Source organism: Trifolium pratense, linkage group LG1 (genome assembly GCF_020283565.1).
Source record: "Trifolium pratense cultivar HEN17-A07 linkage group LG1, ARS_RC_1.1, whole genome shotgun sequence".
In the NCBI taxonomy this organism is placed as follows: domain Eukaryota; kingdom Viridiplantae; phylum Streptophyta; class Magnoliopsida; order Fabales; family Fabaceae; genus Trifolium; species Trifolium pratense.
Window position 1 is genome coordinate 11,499,245 of NC_060059.1, and position 21,404 is coordinate 11,520,648.

Here is a 21,404-nt window from a genome sequence, read left to right on the forward strand (position 1 = left end):
ATAATTTTAATTATTTAACTTAATTATTTTAAAATTTATTTCCACCAAACAATATGTCTCACAAAAAAATATCATCAAACTATCCACCAAACAATATCTATCATCATTTAAAATGTTAATTTTATGAGTGAATGAAAATAGATAGATGAAACTGCTTAAAATATAGTAAGGGTGCATTCATATATGTGGATGAAATTCAAGCTCCTACGGAAATCTTAGGACCACATATTTCTTTCAAGCTCCCACTCCCACACATGATTTGTCGTATACTGGATTTGAAATCCAATTATTGCTGGGCTTCTTTGAACTTGACACGTTTAATATATTTATAAGTTTGGGAACATCTTGGAACAAGTGAAGATTTTATATATTATTTTTCATTTCACATTCTTGCTTCTTTTTATAGCTGGTTTGCTTAAATAAATAAGAATTCTCATAAGAAAATATAAATAAAACACAAGTAGAAAAAAGGAAGATGGTGTCCATGTTGCATAACTAATTAATGTTTTATATGGATATAAAATAAGGAAGATGGTGTATTTCCTTGAGCTCCTCCCAATGCAAAACAGCACGATCTAGTGTGTATTTGATTTAGGAAAATGCTAAACAGTGTCTCGGGGCACTAGTTAAGGATATAAATATAGAAGTTTTATATAGTAAATTGTGTATCTATTTCTTTCACTATTTTCTTTACACCACATCCTTCGAACATTCTTTCCTCATTTAGAATATTATCTTTCTCGTCAGGAGTGGTTTGTGTGTTGGTTTGAAATGTTCCTCCTTGGTTATTGTTATTGGCTAACTGTTTAGCCAACTGAACAAGCTGATTTTCCAAATTTTTGGCCCGTGCAAGACTGTTTTTCAGATATTGTTGCCACTATTGGTTTTGTTGCTGCTGCATTTCCATGAATTTAATCATGGTCTCCTCCAATCTAGCCTCTGAAGTTTGCCCATAATTATAAGGAGGAAACTGTTGATATGATTCATACTCACCCGGAGTATAAAAGTTGTAATAACCACGATCAGTCATGATTTAACTTTTAATGGGGAATCTGAAAAAAGGATTCAACAAACAAGAAAAACAACTTTCTTTGTCTAGCAAAGAAGGATTAGTGCAAGCAAAAACTATACAATATAAACAAATATGTACAAATACTTAAAAGAATACAAATTGTTAAAATGCTCCAATATCTAAACGTCAGTCCCCGGCAACGGCGCCATTTTGTTGAAAGTACAAAAGTAAGTTTTAGAATTATCGTCTCCACAGGGACTAGTGTGATATTAAAAACCGTTCAACAATTACCATAATTTTAAGTGAAGTATTTAAAGTTTGTTTTGTTGTAAAAACTTGCAAAAGCATATAAATGTAAATAAAAATGTGATTAAAGATTCAGAGAGAAAAGGTTGTCGGGATTAGACTTCACTCTTTCACTTATATGTACGTTTCTAAAACATTCATATATATTTTAACTAATCATCAACATATCACGTATTGCTCACGGACGTTTCTGTGTCCAGATAACGACAAGAATCACGTTATACTTATTAATCCTCGATGTCTCGATTGAATAATTAATATAACGGCTAAATTGTATTATTTAAACTCCGATGTCTCGAAACATTTGAATAACACAACAGCATTAAGTTTCAATACAAAAGTGAATATTAAAAACCTAAATCTATGTCTAGAGTTTTAGGATTTTTAATAAGTGATTATCTTTTCCATTTGATTCAAAGTGAAATATGTCTATAACAATTCAAATCTTAAAGATAAACATGCAAATCAAAGATAACACTAAGTTGATGATAAATTAAAACATATATAACATGATTAAGAGTTGTACATATTTATGAATGAGCTACACCTAATCCCAACAACAAAAGATTTAGCCACTCATTGTCATGGTGGTAAACTTACAAATGTGGAAAGAGGAACAAAGAGTGCACATCAATCCCTTGATCTCTCAAGTTGGATGGATCCACCTTCTCTTGCCTATGACCTAAGCTTAATTCTAATTTAATTGCTCTGTCTTTGAACTCTCCGAATTTTTTTCTTTGTTGTAAGAGTGATTTGCTATTTATAGGCATCAATTGGTCGCTCAGCCACCACCTGGTCGCTCAGCCACCACCTTGCCTTGGTGAAGGGGCTTTCTGACACGTATAAAAGTTGAAGCTTGATGCCCAAGATTTTCTTTAAATTGGTCGCTCAGCCACCACCTGGTCGCTCAGCCACCATTTTGGCTTGGTGAAGGGGTTATTTGACATGTGTAGAATTCTTTGCTTGTTTTCCAAGATTTTCTTTAAATTGGTCGCTAATTTTTCTCCTCTTTTGATCATGCAAGCTTAAAAAGTTAGGATTAGGATATAAAAATATCTTTAGTTAAAATGTACAAAGTTTTGGGGTTTTAATTATAAATATCTTTGAAAATCAGTCGATAATTGCCTTAATTGAGTAAGATATTTAACTACTTTTTGGCACTTATCAACTCTCCCCAACTTAGAACTTTGTTTGTCCTCAAACAAAAGTCCAAAATAAACTCTCAAAATATGGTTCAAACCTCATTAGTGCATAATTCATTCAAGCTTTGCAATCAAAAAACTTTGGTTTTAAATCATTTCAAGTTTGCATGATTCAATTTATTGCAAGTTCAAAATCAAACCTTCATAATCATCAAAGAATCAAAGCATGAATGTGAAATAGTTTCAAAATTCAAGTAAGATTTCAAACTTTCCAAATCAACAAGACAATCAACTAGAATCACAATTCTCACAAGTGTTTCAACTCAAGGGTGTAGTGTTTCTCTCAATCCAAGCAATGTGTTCACAACAAATCAATTCAAACATACATCTCAACATAATCACAAGACATGTTATCAATCATAGATCACTAAGGTCTTTCTTAAGCTTGTAATGGGGCTAGGCTACAAAAATTCATTGTTTTTCTTTGGATTCAAAAAGCCTTTAAGGATAAGAGAGCATAAATTTTGAGTATCTTCATTACATTACATAAGCTATTCATCCTCTTTCACTTTCCCCATTCTTTACTTTTGGTGATTCTTTTGTTTTGACACAATTTCTATTTTTTTTTTTTTTTTTTTTTTTTTTTTCAAACAAACAAATAACCTCTTTCTCCCCAACTTGTTTTCAACTATACTTAAATTCAATGCTCAATCATCCTAAGACAAGGGTTAAGTCATTGTTTTTCTTTATTGTGGTTAAAGGGTTCAAAATCAAACAAAATTCCAAATTTTTTTTTTTTTTTTGGCTCAAGGGGGGTAGCAAAGGATCACACTAACTCACAAGGTAGGTTATTTTGGCTTAAGTAGTTACCACTCAAAAAGAAACATGGCCTTGATCATTTCCATGACTTCAAACACATCAAGTAATAGCAAGATTCAGTTAAAATCAACAGAGTTAAACACAATTGCCGGCTCTCAAATATATATACAATGGAAGGTTCACACAATCTCACCCGGCTAGGTCTATGTGATTCATAATCAATCAATCATGTTAAGGAGGAATGGATGAAATCAAATTTGAATAAAGCTACTTAGTTCAAATTCATCCTAACATTCAAAGATAATCACAAAGATTTGACCTCAAGCAATGCAATTTAAAAGAAAAGTCATTTTAACCATGCATTTGAATTTGATCAATCACACACTTAAACTTTTCAATTCATATGCACATGTAACAATCACAAAAGTTTAAACCATGTATGTTTACAAAAATTTCAGTCAACATTTGCAATAAACATAAAACATGAATTTAATGACTGAAACAATAAAATGTCACTGTATATGGCGTGCTTTAATCTTCTGCTTCTGCTATTCTCCCTCTTCAACAAGTGTGGACTGTCCTCAGGCCAAGAAAATGAAGTTATGCCTGCATTTACAACAAGGTAAAACATACAACCCTAGGCTTTTGTCAGAATTTCCAAAAGCTCTGATAAGCTCGCTTAGCGAGCAAGGGTCTCGCTCAGCGACTATAGCAGAAAACAGAATTTCAAATGAAATTCACACCAATTCAAAGACTTTGTTTTCAAAAGTGATTGGACAACATGTTCAAAAACTATTATAACATATAAGAAACTAAAAATGCTTTAAATAAAAGTAAAGGAAAGAAAATTGGGTTGCCTCCCAACAAGCGCTTCTTTTACGTCATTAGCTTGACGCCTTTTTGGTTAGGGTGGCCAAAATGAGACGGAAAGCACATTATTCGTCTTTTTCCTTCGGTTAGGGAGGAACTCCATGAACTTGAGATATAGATATTGCGGAGTCCATATCCTCCCCAATTGCTTCATATTGAACAAGGCACATATTTCGTCTATGACCCAGTCAATCTCCGCCTTGTTTTTCATCTCCTTCTTTTGTTCACATGATTCTTCCTTGCTAAATAATCCTTTATTTTCCTCCGTAACCATCATCACTTGTTCCTTATCAACAGTGTTAGCTTCCTCCGTACATGGCAATTCTTGAGGAAGTTCAACTTCATGCAGTGTATCTATTTCTTTCACTATTTTCTTTACACCACATCCTTCGAACATTCTTTCCTCATTTAGAATATTATCTTTCTCGTCAGGAGTGGTTTGTGTGTTGGTTTGAAATGTTCCTCCTTGGTTATTGTTATTGGCTAACTGTTTAGCCAACTGAACAAGCTGATTTTCCAAATTTTTGGCCCGTGCAAGACTGTTTTTCAGATATTGTTGCCACTGTTGGTTTTGTTGCTGCTGCATTTCCATGAATTTAATCATGGTCTCCTCCAATCTAGCCTCTGAAGTTTGCCCATAATTATAAGGAGGAAACTGTTGATATGATTCATACTCACCCGGAGTATAAAAGTTGTAATAACCACGATCAGTCATGATTTAACTTTTAATGGGGAATCTGAAAAAAGGATTCAACAAACAAGAAAAACAACTTTCTTTGTCTAGCAAAGAAGGATTAGTGCAAGCAAAAACTATACAATATAAACAAATATGTACAAATACTTAAAAGAATACAAATTGTTGAAATGCTCCAATATCTAAACGCCAGTCCCCGGCAATGGCGCCATTTTGTTGAAAGTACAAAAGTAAGTTTTAGAATTATCGTCTCCACAGGGACTAGTGTGATATTAAAAACCGTTCAACAATTACCATAATTTTAAGTGAAGTATTTAAAGTTTGTTTTGTTGTAAAAACTTGCAAAAGCATATAAATGTAAATAAAAATGTGATTAAAGATTCAGAGAGAAAAGGTTGTCGAGATTAGACTTCACTCTTTCACTTATATGTACGTTTCTAAAACATTCATATATATTTTAACTAATCATCAACATATCACGTATTGCTCACGGACGTTTCTGTGTCCAGATAACGACAAGAATCACGTTATACTTATTAATCCTCGATGTCTCGATTGAATAATTAATATAACGGCTAAATTGTATTATTTAAACTCCGATGTCTCGAAACATTTGAATAACACAACAGCATTAAGTTTCAATACAAAAGTGAATATTAAAAACCTAAATCTATGTCTAGAGTTTTAGGATTTTTAATAAGTGATTATCTTTTCCATTTGATTCAAAGTGAAATATGTCTATAACAATTCAAATCTTAAAGATAAACATGCAAATCAAAGATAACACTAAGTTGATGATAAATTAAAACATATATAACATGATTAAGAGTTGTACATATTTATGAATGAGCTACACCTAATCCCAACAACAAAAGATTTAGCCACTCATTGTCATGGTGGTAAACTTACAAATGTGGAAAGAGGAACAAAGAGTGCACATCAATCCCTTGATCTCTCAAGTTGGATGGATCCACCTTCTCTTGCCTATGACCTAAGCTTAATTCTAATTTAATTGCTCTGTCTTTGAACTCTCCGAATTTTTTTCTTTGTTGTAAGAGTGATTTGCTATTTATAGGCATCAATTGGTCGCTCAGCCACCACCTGGTCGCTCAGCCACCACCTTGCCTTGGTGAAGGGGCTTTCTGACACGTATAAAAGTTGAAGCTTGATGCCCAAGATTTTCTTTAAATTGGTCGCTCAGCCACCACCTGGTCGCTCAGCCACCATTTTGGCTTGGTGAAGGGGTTATTTGACACGTGTAGAATTCTTTGCTTGTTTTCCAAGATTTTCTTTAAATTGGTCGCTAATTTTTCTCCTCTTTTGATCATGCACGCTTAAAAAGTTAGGATTAGGCTATAAAAATATCTTTAGTTAAAATGTACAAAGTTTTGGGGTTTTAATTATAAATATCTTTGAAAATCAGTCGATAATTGCCTTAATTGAGTAAGATATTTAACTACTTTTTGGCACTTATCAACTCTCCCCAACTTAGAACTTTGTTTGTCCTCAAACAAAAGTCCAAAATAAACTCTCAAAATATGGTTCAAACCTCATTAGTGCATAATTCATTCAAGCTTTGCAATCAAAAAACTTTGGTTTTAAATCATTTCAAGTTTGCATGATTCAATTTATTGCAAGTTCAAAATCAAACCTTCATAATCATCAAAGAATCAAAGCATGAATGTGAAATAGTTTCAAAATTCAAGTAAGATTTCAAACTTTCCAAATCAACAAGACAATCAACTAGAATCACAATTCTCACAAGTGTTTCAACTCAAGGGTGTAGTGTTTCTCTCAATCCAAGCAATGTGTTCACAACAAATCAATTCAAACATACATCTCAACATAATCACAAGACATGTTATCAATCATAGATCACTAAGGTCTTTCTTAAGCTTGTAATGGGGCTAGGCTACAAAAATTCATTGTTTTTCTTTGGATTCAAAAAGCCTTTAAGGATAAGAGAGCATAAATTTTGAGTATCTTCATTACATTACATAAGCTATTCATCCTCTTTCACTTTCCCCATTCTTTACTTTTGGTGATTCTTTTGTTTTGACACAATTTCTATTTTTTTTTTTTTTTTTTTTTTTTTTTTTCAAACAAACAAATAACCTCTTTCTCCCCAACTTGTTTTCAACTATACTTAAATTCAATGCTCAATCATCCTAAGACAAGGGTTAAGTCATTGTTTTTCTTTATTGTGGTTAAAGGGTTCAAAATCAAACAAAATTCCAAATTTTTTTTTTTTTTTGGCTCAAGGGGGGTAGCAAAGGATCACACTAACTCACAAGGTAGGTTATTTTGGCTTAAGTAGTTACCACTCAAAAAGAAACATGGCCTTGATCATTTCCATGACTTCAAACACATCAAGTAATAGCAAGATTCAGTTAAAATCAACAGAGTTAAACACAATTGCCGGCTCTCAAATATATATACAATGGAAGGTTCACACAATCTCACCCGGCTAGGTCTATGTGATTCATAATCAATCAATCATGTTAAGGAGGAATGGATGAAATCAAATTTGAATAAAGCTACTTAGTTCAAATTCATCCTAACATTCAAAGATAATCACAAAGATTTGACCTCAAGCAATGCAATTTAAAAGAAAAGTCATTTTAACCATGCATTTGAATTTGATCAATCACACACTTAAACTTTTCAATTCATATGCACATGTAACAATCACAAAAGTTTAAACCATGTATGTTTACAAAAATTTCAGTCAACATTTGCAATAAACATAAAACATGAATTTAATGACTGAAACAATAAAATGTCACTGTATATGGCGTGCTTTAATCTTCTGCTTCTGCTATTCTCCCTCTTCAACAAGTGTGGACTGTCCTCAGGCCAAGAAAATGAAGTTATGCCTGCATTTACAACAAGGTAAAACATACAACCCTAGGCTTTTGTCAGAATTTCCAAAAGCTCTGATAAGCTCGCTTAGCGAGCAAGGGTCTCGCTCAGCGACTATAGCAGAAAACAGAATTTCAAATGAAATTCACACCAATTCAAAGACTTTGTTTTCAAAAGTGATTGGACAACATGTTCAAAAACTATTATAACATATAAGAAACTAAAAATGCTTTAAATAAAAGTAAAGGAAAGAAAATTGGGTTGCCTCCCAACAAGCGCTTCTTTTACGTCATTAGCTTGACGCCTTTTTGGTTAGGGTGGCCAAAATGAGACGGAAAGCACATTATCCGTCTTTTTCCTTCGGTTAGGGAGGAACTCCATGAACTTGAGATATAGATATTGCGGAGTCCATATCCTCCCCAATTGCTTCATATTGAACAAGGCACATATTTCGTCTATGACCCAGTCAATCTCCGCCTTGTTTTTCATCTCCTTCTTTTGTTCACATGATTCTTCCTTGCTAAATAATCCTTTATTTTCCTCCGTAACCATCATCACTTGTTCCTTATCAACAGTGTTAGCTTCCTCCGTACATGGCAATTCTTGAGGAAGTTCAACTTCATGCAGTGTATCTATTTCTTTCACTATTTTCTTTACACCACATCCTTCGAACATTCTTTCCTCATTTAGAATATTATCTTTCTCGTCAGGAGTGGTTTGTGTGTTGGTTTGAAATGTTCCTCCTTGGTTATTGTTATTGGCTAACTGTTTAGCCAACTGAACAAGCTGATTTTCCAAATTTTTGGCCCGTGCAAGACTGTTTTTCAGATATTGTTGCCACTGTTGGTTTTGTTGCTGCTGCATTTCCATGAATTTAATCATGGTCTCCTCCAATCTAGCCTCTGAAGTTTGCCCATAATTATAAGGAGGAAACTGTTGATATGATTCATACTCACCCGGAGTATAAAAGTTGTAATAACCACGATCAGTCATGATTTAACTTTTAATGGGGAATCTGAAAAAAGGATTCAACAAACAAGAAAAACAACTTTCTTTGTCTAGCAAAGAAGGATTAGTGCAAGCAAAAACTATACAATATAAACAAATATGTACAAATACTTAAAAGAATACAAATTGTTGAAATGCTCCAATATCTAAACGCCAGTCCCCGGCAATGGCGCCATTTTGTTGAAAGTACAAAAGTAAGTTTTAGAATTATCGTCTCCACAGGGACTAGTGTGATATTAAAAACCGTTCAACAATTACCATAATTTTAAGTGAAGTATTTAAAGTTTGTTTTGTTGTAAAAACTTGCAAAAGCATATAAATGTAAATAAAAATGTGATTAAAGATTCAGAGAGAAAAGGTTGTCGGGATTAGACTTCACTCTTTCACTTATATGTACGTTTCTAAAACATTCATATATATTTTAACTAATCATCAACATATCACGTATTGCTCACGGACGTTTCTGTGTCCAGATAACGACAAGAATCACGTTATACTTATTAATCCTCGATGTCTCGATTGAATAATTAATATAACGGCTAAATTGTATTATTTAAACTCCGATGTCTCGAAACATTTGAATAACACAACAGCATTAAGTTTCAATACAAAAGTGAATATTAAAAACCTAAATCTATGTCTAGAGTTTTAGGATTTTTAATAAGTGATTATCTTTTCCATTTGATTCAAAGTGAAATATGTCTATAACAATTCAAATCTTAAAGATAAACATGCAAATCAAAGATAACACTAAGTTGATGATAAATTAAAACATATATAACATGATTAAGAGTTGTACATATTTATGAATGAGCTACACCTAATCCCAACAACAAAAGATTTAGCCACTCATTGTCATGGTGGTAAACTTACAAATGTGGAAAGAGGAACAAAGAGTGCACATCAATCCCTTGATCTCTCAAGTTGGATGGATCCACCTTCTCTTGCCTATGACCTAAGCTTAATTCTAATTTAATTGCTCTGTCTTTGAACTCTCCGAATTTTTTTCTTTGTTGTAAGAGTGATTTGCTATTTATAGGCATCAATTGGTCGCTCAGCCACCACCTGGTCGCTCAGCCACCACCTTGCCTTGGTGAAGGGGCTTTCTGACACGTATAAAAGTTGAAGCTTGATGCCCAAGATTTTCTTTAAATTGGTCGCTCAGCCACCACCTGGTCGCTCAGCCACCATTTTGGCTTGGTGAAGGGGTTATTTGACACGTGTAGAATTCTTTGCTTGTTTTCCAAGATTTTCTTTAAATTGGTCGCTAATTTTTCTCCTCTTTTGATCATGCACGCTTAAAAAGTTAGGATTAGGCTATAAAAATATCTTTAGTTAAAATGTACAAAGTTTTGGGGTTTTAATTATAAATATCTTTGAAAATCAGTCGATAATTGCCTTAATTGAGTAAGATATTTAACTACTTTTTGGCACTTATCAACTCTCCCCAACTTAGAACTTTGTTTGTCCTCAAACAAAAGTCCAAAATAAACTCTCAAAATATGGTTCAAACCTCATTAGTGCATAATTCATTCAAGCTTTGCAATCAAAAAACTTTGGTTTTAAATCATTTCAAGTTTGCATGATTCAATTTATTGCAAGTTCAAAATCAAACCTTCATAATCATCAAAGAATCAAAGCATGAATGTGAAATAGTTTCAAAATTCAAGTAAGATTTCAAACTTTCCAAATCAACAAGACAATCAACTAGAATCACAATTCTCACAAGTGTTTCAACTCAAGGGTGTAGTGTTTCTCTCAATCCAAGCAATGTGTTCACAACAAATCAATTCAAACATACATCTCAACATAATCACAAGACATGTTATCAATCATAGATCACTAAGGTCTTTCTTAAGCTTGTAATGGGGCTAGGCTACAAAAATTCATTGTTTTTCTTTGGATTCAAAAAGCCTTTAAGGATAAGAGAGCATAAATTTTGAGTATCTTCATTACATTACATAAGCTATTCATCCTCTTTCACTTTCCCCATTCTTTACTTTTGGTGATTCTTTTGTTTTGACACAATTTCTATTTTTTTTTTTTTTTTTTTTTTTTTTCAAACAAACAAATAACCTCTTTCTCCCCAACTTGTTTTCAACTATACTTAAATTCAATGCTCAATCATCCTAAGACAAGGGTTAAGTCATTGTTTTTCTTTATTGTGGTTAAAGGGTTCAAAATCAAACAAAATTCCAAATTTTTTTTTTTTTTTGGCTCAAGGGGGTAGCAAAGGATCACACTAACTCACAAGGTAGGTTATTTTGGCTTAAGTAGTTACCACTCAAAAAGAAACATGGCCTTGATCATTTCCATGACTTCAAACACATCAAGTAATAGCAAGATTCAGTTAAAATCAACAGAGTTAAACACAATTGCCGGCTCTCAAATATATATACAATGGAAGGTTCACACAATCTCACCCGGCTAGGTCTATGTGATTCATAATCAATCAATCATGTTAAGGAGGAATGGATGAAATCAAATTTGAATAAAGCTACTTAGTTCAAATTCATCCTAACATTCAAAGATAATCACAAAGATTTGACCTCAAGCAATGCAATTTAAAAGAAAAGTCATTTTAACCATGCATTTGAATTTGATCAATCACACACTTAAACTTTTCAATTCATATGCACATGTAACAATCACAAAAGTTTAAACCATGTATGTTTACAAAAATTTCAGTCAACATTTGCAATAAACATAAAACATGAATTTAATGACTGAAACAATAAAATGTCACTGTATATGGCGTGCTTTAATCTTCTGCTTCTGCTATTCTCCCTCTTCAACAAGTGTGGACTGTCCTCAGGCCAAGAAAATGAAGTTATGCCTGCATTTACAACAAGGTAAAACATACAACCCTAGGCTTTTGTCAGAATTTCCAAAAGCTCTGATAAGCTCGCTTAGCGAGCAAGGGTCTCGCTCAGCGACTATAGCAGAAAACAGAATTTCAAATGAAATTCACACCAATTCAAAGACTTTGTTTTCAAAAGTGATTGGACAACATGTTCAAAAACTATTATAACATATAAGAAACTAAAAATGCTTTAAATAAAAGTAAAGGAAAGAAAATTGGGTTGCCTCCCAACAAGCGCTTCTTTTACGTCATTAGCTTGACGCCTTTTTGGTTAGGGTGGCCAAAATGAGACGGAAAGCACATTATCCGTCTTTTTCTTTCGGTTAGGGAGGAACTCCATGAACTTGAGATATAGATATTGCGGAGTCCATATCCTCCCCAATTGCTTCATATTGAACAAGGCACATATTTCGTCTATGACCCAGTCAATCTCCGCCTTGTTTTTCATCTCCTTCTTTTGTTCACATGATTCTTCCTTGCTAAATAATCCTTTATTTTCCTCCGCAACCATCATCACTTGTTCCTTATCAACAGTGTTAGCTTCCTCCGTACATGGCAATTCTTGAGGAAGTTCAACTTCATGCAGTGTATCTATTTATTTCACTATTTTCTTTACACCACATCCTTCGAACATTCTTTCCTCATTTAGAATATTATCTTTCTCGTCAGGAGTGGTTTGTGTGTTGGTTTGAAATGTTCCTCCTTGGTTATTGTTATTGGCTAACTGTTTAGCCAACTGAACAAGCTGATTTTCCAAATTTTTGGCCCGTGCAAGACTGTTTTTCAGATATTGTTGCCACTGTTGGTTTTGTTGCTGCTGCATTTCCATGAATTTAATCATGGTCTCCTCCAATCTAGCCTCTGAAGTTTGCCCATAATTATAAGGAGGAAACTGTTGATATGATTCATACTCACCCGGAGTATAAAAGTTGTAATAACCACGATCAGTCATGATTTAACTTTTAATGGGGAATCTGAAAAAAGGATTCAACAAACAAGAAAAACAACTTTCTTTGTCTAGCAAAGAAGGATTAGTGCAAGCAAAAACTATACAATATAAACAAATATGTACAAATACTTAAAAGAATACAAATTGTTGAAATGCTCCAATATCTAAACGCCAGTCCCCGGCAATGGCGCCATTTTGTTGAAAGTACAAAAGTAAGTTTTAGAATTATCGTCTCCACAGGGACTAGTGTGATATTAAAAACCGTTCAACAATTACCATAATTTTAAGTGAAGTATTTAAAGTTTGTTTTGTTGTAAAAACTTGCAAAAGCATATAAATGTAAATAAAAATGTGATTAAAGATTCAGAGAGAAAAGGTTGTCGGGATTAGACTTCACTCTTTCACTTATATGTACGTTTCTAAAACATTCATATATATTTTAACTAATCATCAACATATCACGTATTGCTCACGGACGTTTCTGTGTCCAGATAACGACAAGAATCACGTTATACTTATTAATCCTCGATGTCTCGATTGAATAATTAATATAACGGCTAAATTGTATTATTTAAACTCCGATGTCTCGAAACATTTGAATAACACAACAGCATTAAGTTTCAATACAAAAGTGAATATTAAAAACCTAAATCTATGTCTAGAGTTTTAGGATTTTTAATAAGTGATTATCTTTTCCATTTGATTCAAAGTGAAATATGTCTATAACAATTCAAATCTTAAAGATAAACATGCAAATCAAAGATAACACTAAGTTGATGATAAATTAAAACATATATAACATGATTAAGAGTTGTACATATTTATGAATGAGCTACACCTAATCCCAACAACAAAAGATTTAGCCACTCATTGTCATGGTGGTAAACTTACAAATGTGGAAAGAGGAACAAAGAGTGCACATCAATCCCTTGATCTCTCAAGTTGGATGGATCCACCTTCTCTTGCCTATGACCTAAGCTTAATTCTAATTTAATTGCTCTGTCTTTGAACTCTCCGAATTTTTTTCTTTGTTGTAAGAGTGATTTGCTATTTATAGGCATCAATTGGTCGCTCAGCCACCACCTGGTCGCTCAGCCACCACCTTGCCTTGGTGAAGGGGCTTTCTGACACGTATAAAAGTTGAAGCTTGATGCCCAAGATTTTCTTTAAATTGGTCGCTCAGCCACCACCTGGTCGCTCAGCCACCATTTTGGCTTGGTGAAGGGGTTATTTGACACGTGTAGAATTCTTTGCTTGTTTTCCAAGATTTTCTTTAAATTGGTCGCTAATTTTTCTCCTCTTTTGATCATGCAAGCTTAAAAAGTTAGGATTAGGATATAAAAATATCTTTAGTTAAAATGTACAAAGTTTTGGGGTTTTAATTATAAATATCTTTGAAAATCAGTCGATAATTGCCTTAATTGAGTAAGATATTTAACTACTTTTTGACACTTATCATATGGTGTGCAACTACTTGGTGCATTTGGTCCCTTCATAATCATGTTATTTTTAGAGGGGCATTGATTAATCCTTATCATCATCATCATCATCATCATCATCATCATCATAATCTATTGGAGAATATCAAGTTTGTTTCTTGGTTTTGGTTTATTAGTAGGAGAGAGAACAATTTATGCTATATTTATTCTAATTGGTGCATTTGATTTATTAGCTTGTTTAAATAGCACATAATGCTCTCTTCTTTATAAGTGTCATTGTAACCTAATACTTCTTTATTAATATACATTTTATTCACTTATATATTAAAAAAAAAAACTTTACTTTTTTTGGTTACTATAATATTAATATTAAATTTTCACCACTGTTTAATAGTGACTAATCTTTATCACAGAATCGGTAAGACATACAAGATAAATTATCTTCTCCTAATCAAATATTTTTTATACATCTGTACGCTCTCTACTTTAATTTCCAAAAGATAATTGTAATGTTCAAAAAGTAAATTGTGGGTAGTAAAAGTGTTTTTAAGGTGTGGGAATTAACTATCAAATGTGGGAATATCAATTGTCAAAACACATAAGGTTGAATTTCCAAGTTTGGGCGGCCAATGTTTAAGCTAGTTTCCATATATTTGAGATTATTCCCTTATGTATTAACATTTATTAGTTAATAATATGAATTAAGTTTGTTTGGTTAAAAAAAAAATTGAATTTCCAAGTTATCCATTAGAAATCCTATTGAAACTTTTTATCTAAAAAAAAAAACAGATTGAAACAATGAAACTAGAAATCCTATTGTAACTGAAAAAAACGATATCGCGCGAACTATTAATTGAATTTCAAATGGCCACTCTTCATCATCATCATCATCTTCTTCTTCTTCATCAACTCCATTCCCAAACCCTAATCCAAATCCACCTCTCTCAACAACAATGCTTCCCAATTCTCAATCCTCCTCACTCCACACACTCTCCTTCAACCAAGACCACACCTGCTTCTCCACCTCAACATCCACAGGCTTCCGTGTCTTCACCTGCGATCCCCTCCGCCATCTTTTCCGCCGAATATTCCCTTCCGACGGTTTCAACCACGTCGAGATGCTTTTCCGTTCAAACATACTCGCTCTCGTCGGGAATGGCTCTCACCCTCACTTCCCTCCTAACAAAGTCATAATCTGGGATGATCACCGCGGCGAGTCATTCGGTACGTTAACATTCCGAACCTCTGTTCGCGGTGTTCGTCTCCGGCGAGATATGATTGTAGTTGTATTGGAGTTTAAGGTTTATGTTTACAATTTCAAGGATTTCAAGGTTATTAGTCAGGTGGAGACTTTTTCGAACCCTAAGGGGCTTTGTGTTGTTTCTCAGCTCGCTGATTCGATGGTGATGGTGTGTCCTGGATTGCAGAAAGGTCAGGTTCGTGTGGATCATTATGCGAAGAAGAAGATTAATTATGTTTGGGCTCATGATTCGAGTTTGGCGTGTTTTGGTCTCACGATTGATGGAAAGTTTCTAGCCACTGCTAGTACTAGAGGAACGCTTATTCGTGTTTTCGATACGGAGAATGGTGCTCTGCTTCAGGAAGTATGTTCTGTTCTTTGTAAGATTATGGTTGAGTGAGTTGTTTTAGGTTTTGTGTTTTGTGCTAGGTTAAGTACTTGTGAGCTACGAAATGGATTACACGAAAGCTAAGTAGGTTTTAGGTTCGAAAATTGTGTATAGCAACTTAGTAGACTACTTAGTATAATGAAGATAATGGTTGAGGTTAATAAAATTGAAAAAAGTGCTAGTGTTGATTGGTTGGGATGATTTAAAATGCTGAATGTTTTCAAGGGTCGGTTAGGATTGAATTATTTGAACTTAGATATGCACACTTGTGGATGATTTGAGAGAGCTTTTATAGAACCAGCTCATGACATGATATAAGTTGTTTTCAGCTTATTTTCATTAGCTCTTCACGATACCTAATGAAAACATCTTATAGCTTATATGTAAACAGTTTAACTTTATTTTTTGTTATAGAATAGCATATACATAAGTACTTATATGATAAGCTCTTATAAGATAAACTGATAATCTCATATGGGAATCAAAATGTGTGTCTTACATTAAGTTTCTCAATTCGGATTTCTCAAGATTCTTCAATTAATGGTTTAGTGCCCGTTTGGATTGGCTTATTTTTGAGCTTATGGCGAAAACTTATAAATTAACATAAAACTTTATTTATTTGCATAAGCTATTTTCATAAGCTAAAAAATAAGCCGAATCCAAACGGGCCCTTAATGGATGAAAGTTCTTGTCTAATATGGATAATTCAAGCTTTTATGTTTTTCTCAACTGATATATAAACTTCTTGGAATCAAAATTAGGTAAGAAGGGGTGCAAATGCAGCAGAGATCTACAGTTTGGCATTCAGTTCTACTGCTCAGTGGTTAGCAGTCTCAAGTGACAAGGGTACCGTCCATGTTTTCAGCCTTAAGGTTAATAATAGCAACACAGAGCTTGAGAAGTCACAGAGTTCATCAAATTCTGCTGATGCTTCCATTGCATCATTCAGCTCATCTCTACCATTCATTAAAATTAAAGGTAATTCGTCTGTTTGTTCCAAACTTGATTATTAGTTTTCATTTGTTGTTGATATTATTCATGGGTTGAATCGTAATGAAAGACACAAATGTTAAATTAATGGCATTGAGCTAGGTCTGTGCTTCTCAAGTTAGTGAGTTACCATAACAAAGCTAAACCCCATTTCTTCCAAGATGGTTTTCAAGATCAAGTGGTTGTTCTAGAGACAGGAAGTTATACCCTAACAATGCCATTAAGTTGCACAAGAAATTATTCCTCATTTGGCTGTATTACACAAACCTACTTTCGTGTAATTTAATGCAATTAATCCTTTTCCCATGTGTTTGAGACTTGAGTTTCTCCTTAGTTTCTTGGTTTAATTGATCCGGGCCCAATGTTGAAGGTCTATGAAGTATTTTATGGTTTCAGTTTAAGAATTTCTTGATATTTAACTCTATAAAAAAAGTGAATAATTCATGTTTCCTCTTTCCTTAATCACGTGTTGATTTTTCCTTGCAGGAGTATTGCCAAAGTATTTCAATTCAGAGTGGTCATTTGCTCAATTTCACTTAAATGAAGACTGTCGCTGCACTGTTGCATTTGGCGACCAAAACAATACACTCACAATTCTTGGCATGGATGGAAGGTAATATTTCAGAAAATGACTAAATGTAATAATCTGTCGGGTGCCGTCTACATCTTTTTTTTTATTTATTTTAGGTGTTGTGATTAATGAATGGATGGTTCTTCTGTAGCGTATGTATGCTTTCGTGGTATACACTTTTACATTCAAAACGCTTGCTACTACCAAGCGGTCGTTCATGTTAATGATCTAGAGTTGATTGTTCTTTGCAGCTTCTATCGATGTCAGTTTGACCCAGTGCATGGTGGAAAGATGACTCAACTTGAATCTCATAACTTTCTAAAACCAGAAATAGCCTCGTGAGATGATACGTTAGATGAATCTGCAATAATATCTGTGCTGGCGTTTCAATCGTTAGTTATAGTTCTTTACTATGAATCTAATTAGACACATTATTTTGTAGATGTAGGCAGAACTAACATTACCATCACCTTGATGGCTTGATAGAAAGATGGAAAGAGTAGCTTAGTGAGTGGATGATTAAACAACTTTATGAGAGTTTTAATGATTCATTAGCCCTCAGAAAATGGATGAAATTATGCCTTTTAGTCATGCCACCATTCACATTAATGCTTGATCCGTCTTTAATGTGAACGTGAGAAGTAGAAATTTTTGTGAAGATCTTCAAGAGGTTGAACTTATAGCATATTCTGAAGGTTTTTTTTGACAAGCAGATACTAAAGGTTGTAAATTTCAAATTTTGGTTTTCATTTTGATATTCAAGCAATGTACTCTTTTCTGTCTATTATTTTCCCATCACATTTTCAGTTTTTTCTTTCTCTATCTCTCACTCACCAGCATGGAATGGTATATGACAATGTTTATTCTTATTATTATTGTCCACTTACTCACATTGTCCAGAAGGACTTGCATAATATTAATAAGGAATCTGTGTCCAGTTCTAAGGATACTGCAAAATAATTTGTTCAAAGTGACTTTTCAAAATAACAAAGGCATTGGGTTTGAAGTAATTTGTTCGAATGAAAAAAATCTTGATGGAGATTTGTCATCGCAAGAAGTCAGTGGATACTTCGTAGCTATAAAAAAAAAAATATTTTTTTATGCTCAAATACTTCGTTTCTTTCACAAAGTTTTATGAGTTTTGTGATTTTTTCAAGACACGTGCTTAACACAGCCTACACAGGTAAACACAGCATGAGTGAAAGATCCTATTTCAAAGGAAGATTATGCTCTGAAAGTTGTGTTTGACTGAAGTGGATCAGTGATTATTTATTGGATTTATCTATCTGTATTTTGCTCTTTTTTTTGAACAAGTATCTGTATTTTGCTCTGTCATGTGTTACTCCAATTTTATTTGTTCTGTGCATATATAAATCATGAATTTACTTTTCCAATGCAATAAAAAAATGGTAAATAAGTACTGTAGTAGTACTAATTTTAACTTTTCGATGTAAGGTTTAAGCTGCATATTAGTTTGGCAGAAGAAAATAATAATTGACTGACATCATAACAAGTTGCCCATTTTCTAACATGTCTATTACATTCTGAGATAAACCATCTGCATGGAATATATCATATAAGTATAGTAGTGTAATCCTACAGTGTAAAAATCATAGTAGTATGTTATAGAGTAACAGATATATATATTGTAAAACATTTGATAGTAATTCTTTAGGATGAACCTAGGATCAATGTTGTTAAATAGTCACTATAGTGGCACTATAGCGTAGCGTAATTTGGACAAATTGATACTGTCCCTCAATACGCTATTTAATACAGAATGTTGTCTAATAGCTGCTATAGTGGTGATATAGCACTGCTGCATAGCGGAATTTTAACAATCTGCTATCCACAATTGACAACATTGCCTAGGATGCATAGGTACAGGTATGATAGCGGTACTGAATACAAGTACGGGTACAAGATACAGCAGTGTAAATCAAGGCGCATGTACGTTAATAAAAACTTAAATAAAAAAGAAACTCAAAAACATCACAATTAAATATTTGATTGCAATAACAAAGAAACTCAAATACACAAATGTATATGTACTATTTTATTGCATGGCAGTGGTAACAAATTTGGAGGGACTGCACATGTGACAATAACAAATTCAAATCTGACACTAATTTTCACCTTGATTTCATGCAAACAATATAGTATAGGTGAAATTTTGGCATGATATAGATAAACGACAAATTCAATTCAAACCTCCACATAGTCAAATTTCAGGTTTGGTGTCCAAGACTTCTTCATAAATATGCTAGCTTCACTCACTGTCTATCACAGCTTGTGGTAGATCAAATAAAACTAATACATGGCGCTCAAGATTTATGGTCTAGCCATGTCGACAAACACAACTCGTGCCATGATTTGTTTGCATGAAAAAGAAGTTGATTTCGAGCTTGTTCCAGTCAATGTGTTTGCTTCTGAGCATAAGCTGCCTCCTTTTCTCAACAAAAATGTAAATAATCACTTCTAGTAGAGCTAGGTTATATATCTTCACTACTTTTCATTTCTTGATTAATCACCAATTACTAATTTTTCTTAATTTGAACATGCAGCCCTTTGGTTTGATTCCGGTACTTGAAGATGATGATCTCACCCTCTTTGGTATGCTTTCTTTTTTCTTTCTGTGTACATTTTTTTCACTCTGCATGACCCTTTTATTTTATTTAAAATATAAATAAATACTATAGTAACGACGGAGTAGGAGATTAGTTTAATATGTTTGTTCTCTAATTTTTTTCGATAATTCAACTTTTTCTAATCTAGACAACTAACCATGCATGCATGTCTGATAATTGAATTTAATCTAGACAACTAATCATAAGTTCATAACCGTCCGATCATTAGAAATATTTGAGTTTAATCGTAACTACTTCTAAAGTTACACATATGAATGATTGTTATTTGCTGATATTGTAAATATTTTTACATCGGTAGTATATAACAGTTAAACTATTTGATATTTTAACCCTGTAATGATGCAACCTTTTTATGTGACTATATGTACTACACAATAAAGAATCAAGAGCCATAACCTCATATGTAGCTGAAAAATTCAAGGAAATTGGACCTGATTTGATTAGGCACAAAGACATAAAAGAAGCTTCATTAGTCAAAATGTGGACAGAGGTAGAGTCTCACTACTATGACCCTGCAGTATCACCAATAATCTATGAATACTTTGTGGCTCCATTTCAAGGCCAAGAACCAAACAAGACAGTGATTGAAACAAACATGGAGAAGCTGAAGATTGTGCTTGATGTGTATGAGGCAAAATTAAGCACAACAAAGTACCTTGCTGGAGATTTTTATAGTCTTGCTGATCTTAGTCATATATCTGAAACTCACTATTTTATGCAAACACCTTGTGCTTCAATGATCAATGAAAGGATTCATGTTAAGGCTTGGTGGGAAGATATATCTTCTAGGCCTGCTTTCCAAAAAGTTGTGGGTGGTATGACTTTTGGTCAGAATGATCAGAAGTGATTATTTTGTTAGGCTCAATTGCATTATTTAGTACTTCTACTTACTATAATCCTATATAGTATTGGATGTTCATGAAACTTTGTTTATGTTGACTGAGATCCACCACATTCAGGAAAATCCCGCATTCACACGGTCTATGTGCTAAGAGTCGTTCGGTCTTGATCTGACGGTTCGGATCTAAGTACGGAAACTTTAAATTTATAAAATGAAAAATTAAATTCATACTTTTCTAGACCGTCTGATCCTGATCAAATGACTACAAACATGTTGACTATGTGATTGTGTCTTCCGGCCAATGGCAGAGAATCCATTTTCGTGTTTATGCTGCATACTCTCTCATCTATTGTACCAAATTTTATCCTCTCAAATAAGAATTGTACTGCATTTTTTGGAGAAGCTGATCAAAGTAGCATCCATTTATGGACCTAAAACAATTTGTTAGAATTTTATTTAAAAAAATCTGAAACAAACAAGATCAAAAAACTTAAAATGTGATTATCTTTTATTTCAAATTAACATGTAACGAACAAACTTATATATCTTTGAAGGAAGTTAAATGTAATTTCTTCTATATATGCTTTTGAATTCCTTACCTTGGATTAAGGTGGAAACCCATTTTTATTTTTTATTAAACAACTAAAACGGGCTCCTATATTGTTTAACATATCTTCTATCACGTAAGCTCTTACGCATTCCTTCCATTATTTTAACTTAAATATAATATATATGTAAACTAATATAACCATTGACCATGTA

The 21,404-nt window shown here is 33.3% G+C and overlaps 3 protein-coding genes across 3 annotated transcripts; 2 read left to right on the plus strand and 1 right to left on the minus strand.

Moving 5' to 3' along the window:
- Window positions 1–6,215: 6,215 nt before the first annotated feature.
- On the minus strand, window positions 6,216–9,730 carry LOC123921232. The gene has a single exon (XM_045973726.1). It carries the CDS (start codon window positions 8,696–8,698, stop codon window positions 8,018–8,020), a length of 681 nt encoding a protein of 226 aa, XP_045829682.1. The 5' UTR covers window positions 8,699–9,730; the 3' UTR covers window positions 6,216–8,017.
- A 5,156-nt stretch (window positions 9,731–14,886) lies between these two features.
- On the plus strand, window positions 14,887–17,940 carry LOC123921312 (autophagy-related protein 18a-like). The gene is made up of 4 exons (XM_045973837.1): window positions 14,887–15,568; window positions 16,354–16,570; window positions 17,069–17,195; window positions 17,405–17,940. Exons 1-4 carry the CDS (start codon window positions 14,918–14,920, stop codon window positions 17,493–17,495), a joined length of 1,086 nt encoding a protein of 361 aa, XP_045829793.1. The 5' UTR covers window positions 14,887–14,917; the 3' UTR covers window positions 17,496–17,940.
- A 1,250-nt stretch (window positions 17,941–19,190) lies between these two features.
- Window positions 19,191–21,150, plus strand: LOC123921385 (glutathione S-transferase F13). Its single transcript, XM_045973939.1, has 3 exons — window positions 19,191–19,617; window positions 19,718–19,766; window positions 20,182–21,150. Exons 1-3 carry the CDS (start codon window positions 19,471–19,473, stop codon window positions 20,646–20,648), a joined length of 663 nt encoding a protein of 220 aa, XP_045829895.1. The 5' UTR covers window positions 19,191–19,470; the 3' UTR covers window positions 20,649–21,150.
- Window positions 21,151–21,404: the final 254 nt, after the last annotated feature.